The 6,834-nt window shown below is 45.1% G+C and overlaps 1 protein-coding gene across 1 annotated transcript; it reads right to left on the reverse strand.

The window, feature by feature from the left end:
- Nucleotides 1–639: 639 nt before the first annotated feature.
- LOC310698976 (flavin-containing monooxygenase 1-like) lies at nucleotides 640–6,828 on the reverse strand. The gene is made up of 3 exons (XM_083520547.1): nucleotides 6,750–6,828; nucleotides 3,423–3,495; nucleotides 640–2,320 (listed from the first exon to the last, which is right to left on the reverse strand). The coding sequence occupies exons 1-3, from the start codon at nucleotides 6,796–6,798 to the stop codon at nucleotides 1,978–1,980; spliced, it is 465 nt and encodes a 154-aa protein (XP_083376673.1). The 5' UTR covers nucleotides 6,799–6,828; the 3' UTR covers nucleotides 640–1,977.
- Nucleotides 6,829–6,834: the final 6 nt, after the last annotated feature.

Raw genomic sequence — 6,834 nt, forward strand, 5'->3', positions numbered from 1 at the left:
GTGCAGCCTGACTTTAATATTTGATCATTTTTCTCTTCCCTTAGCTGCCACTAAAGGGAGCTGGATTCGCAAAGCAAATAAAGTTCACACTTTTTAAATGTGCAGTTGCTGTGCAATCAGAAACCTGGTGTTGGGTAAAATCAAGCTCCAAAAAATGCATGGAAAACGATAGTATTATGTATTTGGGGTGTGGTGCCTGACTCTCCTAAATTCCCGGATCCAGGAATGCTAATCATGTTTAGCATTTTTGATAGATAGATTTAATATATTATTTTCTCTCTCCAGGATAACAGAATATAGTTTGGTGAAAAAAGAACTGGCACTGCTATACCAGTGGCTAATGGTGATTTCAATTCATATATATTTGATGGGCCTATCAAAAAACATGAGTCTGCTGAAAGAAAAAAACAGCTTATGTAAGAGTTAAGGATAAAGTATGATATCCCCCATGAAATTCAATAAAACACTTTGCTGTGAAATTTAAACATATTTATAAAATCAGCAAGTCCTTCTTTGAAATTTCTTAACATATGCAACCAATTAGTTGTATCTAAATGGCATGTTCCTAAAGGAGACATAAACCACGAAATTACTGAAGTATCCAGTTGAGGCAGGGAAGAAGGAAAGCAAACTTTTGAATTATATTCATTGTCATTTATTGATAGAAATATCAATACAATTTAAACAAGCATGATTCTTTTGACTATATAATAAAATCATCTGTTTTAACATCTGGTTTTTCCATGTAGCAATATAATAAGCCCCATTATTTTTTCATTCTGTACCTGTCATTTTCAACTGAAGCTGAAATATCTGTGATAGTCTGTGTTATAATGATATTCAAAGTTGTTGATACATTATTATTATTTTTTGCAGAGCAAAGTCGCAAAGGTATAGCTGTATAATTGACAAGCCCTAGCGCTATGAATCTACCAGGGCAATGATTTTTGGTTTGGCTGAAAGAGGACTCAGGTGCAAATCTCAGACAAGCCTCAGCTTGGTGGGAGAAGATGGATGCAGCTGACTCTCTTAAGAAGATGGTGACTTTAAAAAATGATTAGGCAAATTCATGGAGGAGAGGCCTGTGAATGGGCACTTCCAGACTGTCACTATTTTCAGGTGGGATTCGATCACACACTGGCAAATTCAGGTCACATGGTGAAAGTTGATTTGGAAGTCTTGCACAACATACCTGCTTCCTCAAAAGATCAAACCTTTTGCAATAAGGAAAGTGATCGGGAATGGCCTGGAAAGTGTGCAGTGACACTTGCTTTGAGGTAACAACATCTAAGCTTCCTTCAAAATAATAATAATAAATCAGAATGAATGCTCATTAAATAGCTAACGATGCCTAATCTCCCTACGAATAGATCAGAATGAATGTTCAATAAACAGGTTCTCTGGAAGCACCCAGGGACTACTAAGCAGAATACCTAAAGAAAACCTTCACCACAGAGACAGCATAAATACCATTTGCTGGAAAGGCAGCAGTCCTCTGTGACCTGAGTGTGGGTTTTCCAGAGGTATCTGAGACACTGTTGAAAACCAAATTCTGGACTAAATGGACTTTTGATCTTCTCTAGTAGGGGTCTTCTTATGCCCTCAATGTAAGTAGCAGCATAACTTTGATAAAGAGCACTATGTCGTACAGAGTAAATGAATATCAAAATAATAATTCTGTGCATTTATAATAGCCAAGCATGTAGAGCAGATTTTTTTGTGCATTGCACACAGTAGCATGCAAACAGTGCGCCAACACAAGCACATTTTCATGTTCAGGTGTCAAAGATTTGTGCTTCCATTTTGATTTTTTTAACCCTCGGGTATAAAAATGTCAAATTGTCCACATTTAGATTTGAGTATGTACTTAAGAAAAGGCCCTTCTTTCTTTTCTTACTTCTGCAAGGTGAAGTATCACGTAGGCAGAACGTAGGCATCTGGAAAGGTACAGGTAATAATGTTGTAGAACTGGAGGAACTAGTTGAAACTGAAGAAAATCCCGACAAAAATAGCAAAGATGGCAAGGACTTTCAGCAGGTATGTGAGGAAACTTCCAGAGTCTTCCACCACTCGGATTCTTGTGGGCTTCACTGTGCGCTCCCACTGGGTCATGATGGCGTTTCTGGCCCCGTCCCACTTCCCTGGTCCACTCAGGCGGAATTGGTAGGCAGAGCAGGGGCCAAAGAAGATCTTCAGGGCCAGTTCTGGATCTTGGAGAAGGAGGGCTGGCACACTCGGTTTTATGCCAATGTAGGAAGCAAGTTGATCCATGTATACAAGGCAATCTGTTTTCAAAACCTCGTCAAAGGACAAGCCAAACCTAAACGAAACAATATACAAGGGGAAATGCGGAGGAGTGAAATGGTTTGAAGCTGAACATAACACAAGTGTGGACAAGCCCTTGCGCTTGTTGTGTGTTCATTGGTTTTGCCTTTCTCCCACCCAACTGCACAGCAGCTGTAAGGTAAAAGGCAAAGGACCCCTGGACGTTTAAGTCCAGTCAAAGGCGACTATGGGGTTGCAGTGCTCATCTCCCTTTCAGGCCAAGGGAGCCAGCGTTTGTCCACAGTCAGCTTTCCGGCTCATGTGGCCAGCAGGACTAAACCACTTCTGGTGCAACAGAACACCGTGACAGAAACCAGAGCGCACGGAAACGCTGTTTACCTTCCTGCTGCAGCAGTACCTATTTTTCTACATGCACTGGTGTGCTTTCGAACTGCTAGGTTGGCAGGAGCTGGGACAGAGCAACGGGAGCTCACCCCGTCGCAGGGATTCAAACCACCAACCTTCTGATTGGCAAGCCCAAGAGGCTCAGTGGTTTAGACCACAGCGCCAGTCTCCAGCTCACAGCAGCTGTAGCTCGGTCTGTTACAGGCTTTGTCAAACATGCCTTTAGCTGTGGCACATTGGCAGACATTCACATAGTTACGTCTGTAATGTGAAAATCTCCACCCCCTGTTTTCTAAAGATCAAGCATCAGCTGAAGGCACAAGAACATCTCAGGCTTTCTTTCTGATCAGCTGGCATCCCTCATGCACCTCCATCCGACCAATGAAGATTAATAATAATAATAATAATAATAATAATAATAATAATAATAATTTATACCCCACCCATCTGGCTGGGTTTCTCCAGCCACTCTGGGTGGCTTCCAAGAGAATATTAAAATACAATAACCTATTAAACATTAAAAGCTTCCCTAAACAGGGCTGTCTTCAGATGTCTTCTAAAAGTCTGGTAGTTGTTCTTCTCTTTGACATCTGGTGGGAGGGCGTTCCACAGGGCAGGCGCCACTACCAAGAAGGCCCTCTGCCTGGTTCCCTGTAACTTGGCTTCTTGCAGCGAGGGAACCGCCAGAAGGCCCTCGGCACTGGACCTCAGTGTCCGGACTCAACGTTGTCAGGTCATATGTAGGAGCTTACCATTTGAGCTTGTTTTTCTTCTTTTCGTTGACCTCCTCCATCATTTCAGTCACTGGAGGCAACTTACACAAGCCTAGAAGACAGGAAGGATTTTTCAGTGAGTCACCTTTTTTTGAGGTTCATCAAAAGGGACTTTCTTTTTGCAGGGGGGTGAAAACTGAGCATGTGCCTTCCAAGCAGAAGTACAGGCTGTCCAATTGTTAGTAGCATCCATTTCTGCCTGGTGTGAGACGAAACAGGGTTTCAAACACAACACATTGCATGTGTGAGAGACCCCTTCACATAGAGACAATCGTGGTATTGTCCACCGATGAGGTGAGAATCCTGGTTAGCCTCGAAGCTGGGCTAGGAAAACTAGTCTATTTCCCTCAGAATGCTTCAAAGAAGGTTCCAGATTCACCCCAAGCATCTCCATTGGTCCATTTAGATCAGCATTATCAACACCAACCTTCCCCTACTGGGTGCTCTCCGGAGGTTTTGGACTATACCTCCCATCAACCCCCAGCCAGCAACTGGAAGGCACCCACTTGGCAAAGGTTGGTGTTGATGATGCTGAACTAAATGGACCAATGCTTTGGTCCAACATAAGGTGGCTTTCAATTGCCCTATGAAAGTAGGGGTTTTTTTTAGCGAAACAGTGCTCTTATTACACAAAGCATCTGGAGCATGGGTAGGCAAACTGTGTGATGTAAACACAGGAGCAGTCAATGACAACATTCCTAGAGTGTACATGTTAGAACATGGGGAGGGATGTCTGTCCAGAGCCAGTGTGGTGTAGTGGTTAAGAGCGGTAGTCACGTAATCTGGGTAACCGGGTTCGCGTCTCCGCTCCTCCACATGCAGCTGCTGGGTGACCTTGGGCCAGTCACACTTCTGTGAAGTCTCTCAGCCCCACTCACCTCACAGAGTGTTTGTTGTGGGGGAGGAAGGGAAAGGAGAATGTTAGCCGCTTTGAGACTCCTGAAGGGGAGTGAAAGGCGGGATATCAAATCCAAACTCTTCTTCTTCTTCTTCTGTCCAGCAAGCAGGTAAACTTCCTGGGGGCGGACTTCCTCCGCATGTGACCAGAGGTGGGTGTGGCCTCACCTGTGCAGGTAATGACAAAAGCACAGGGCAGGCAGCCATCTCTCTCTCTCTGCCATTTTCCTTCAATGAGGAAGCATCTAAAGATGCTCTCTTGGCTCCCAGCCAAGAGAGGAGATAAGGACTATCTTGCTACAAGATAGATTCTTAATGTATGTAACTTTTTAAGCCTGCCTGCCTTCCGGGATCATATTGTGAACGGGACGTGAGTAAACTCTTATACTTTTATAAAGACTGAGTTGTGTCTTGTATTTTAAGAGGGAGCAAAGGGGAAATTACCAGAGTAATTATTATAGAGGTTCTAGCGAACCTGTGCACACGTTACCGTTGTGAACTTAAAGGGGAATGTCTATAAACTCTGCTGATATTTTGGGAACTTGTTAGCACAAGTTGGATAAGGATATAATTAGTCAATATATCCTCTCCTGCACCCCAGAACCTTCCCACACAAACTAAGTCCCAGAGGCCAGATCCAGCCCAATTGACTTCTAAATCCGGCCCGCGGATGGTCCAGGAATCAGCGTGTTTTGACATGAGTAGAATGTGTCCTTTTATTTAAAATGCATCTCTGGGTTATTTGTGGGGCATAGGAATTCGTTCATTTTTCATTCAAAATATAGTCCGGCCCCTCACAAGGTCTGAGGGAAACTGTACTGGCCCCCTGCTGAAAAAGTTTGCTGACCCCTGAGGAGGGAGCAGCAGCTTGGTGGAGGCTGCACTAAAACAAGTTGAAGATTATTGCCCTAATCTACATTATGGAAGGGACGCAGGTAGCGTTGTAGGTTAAACCACAGAGCCTAGGACTTGCCGATCAGAAGGTTGGCGGTTTGAATCCCCGTGACGGGATGAGCTCCTGTTGCTCGGTCCCTGCTCCTGCCAACCTAGCAGTTCGAAAGCACGTCAAAGTGCAAGTAGATAAATAGGTACCATTCCGGTGGAAAGGTAAATGGTGTTTCCGTGCGCTGCTCTGGTTTCGCCAGAAGCGGCTTAGTCATGCTGGCCACATGACCCAGAAGCTGTCTGCAGACAAATGCCGGCTCCCTTGGCCTATAGAGAGAGATGAGCGTCGCAACCCCAGAGTCGGTCACGACTGGACCTAATGGTCAGGGTTCCCTTTACCTTTACCTTACATTATGGAACTCTCATTACAGTGGAGTGAGGCATTCTGTGAATTTTGAGGAATAATATGTGCTTTAATAAAAACTAAAGAGAGAGAGAGAAGGATACATGATGCAGCCCCCTTGCTGAAGCTCAGCAGATCCGGGTCTAAAGTCTGTACAGTAATGAAGTAATTTTACTTTATTGACAGTACAGTCAATAAAGTAATATTACTACCATCACCACCAATAACAGCCTTTGGTGTCCCTGAGCTCTGCTGAGCTGCAGTACTTCTCTCTAGCCCTCTGGAGTGGTGGGTCATTCTTCTGCCTGCAAGGTAGGGCTTATCCACACTTATCTTTCTTCTGGGCTTTCCAGGAGTGGTCTGTGTCTGAGCGCTCTTCGTTTTCTCGCCCCAGAGCTTTCCCTGCGAAAACCCACTCTTTGCCGCTAAATGGGAGCAAATGGCAATCTGCAGAAAACCTGAATAGATGTTTGTTTGTTCTGATTGAGTGTTTAAAAGCAGGTTTTCCTGGGGAAATTGGCTAGGAAGAAGAAGAGAGGAGGAGGAGGAGGAGGAGGAGGAGAGGAGGAGGAGGAGGAGAAGAAGAAGAAGAAGAAGAAGAAGAAGAAGAAGAAGAAGAAGAAGAAGAAGAAGAAGAAGAAGAAGAAGTAGAAGTAGTAGTGGTGGTGGTGGTGGTGCTTGGAGAGGCATCCCCAACCTTTGGCCCTCCAGATGTTTTGGACTACAATTCTCTTCATCCCTGACCACTGGTCCTGTTAGCTAGGGATCATGGGAGTTGTAGTCCAAAACATCTGGAGGGCCAAAGGTTGGGGATGCCTGTGCTTGGATATGGGGCTTTAAGTGCCTAGAAAGAGCTGGGCAAAAGCTAAGGTGGCACAGCACAAACCTGTGCCCTCCAGGTTTCTTGGCCTAAAATCCTCATCCCCCCTGGCCACTGGCTATGCTACTTAGGGCCAATGGGAGGGTGAGTCCAACAACATCTGGAGGGCCACAGGTCCCCCCTACCCATGGCACCGAGAGTAACTGCCTGGTCCAGATGACAGGTTGAGCTTCCCTAGGATTTCCACACACATCCAAGCACCCCCTGGCCTCCTAGGGTGCTGGTATCTCCCCCTTCCTACCATTAAAGATGCGTGTGACCCAGCGCGCTTGAGTTTCCACAACAGGCATCACCGCCCCAAATGGCCTGAGGAAGCCGATGAAGGC

The sequence above is a fragment of the Podarcis liolepis genome, assembly GCF_965112155.1.
Source record: "Podarcis liolepis genome assembly, contig: HAP1_SCAFFOLD_72, whole genome shotgun sequence".
Lineage (NCBI taxonomy): Eukaryota > Metazoa > Chordata > Lepidosauria > Squamata > Lacertidae > Podarcis > Podarcis liolepis.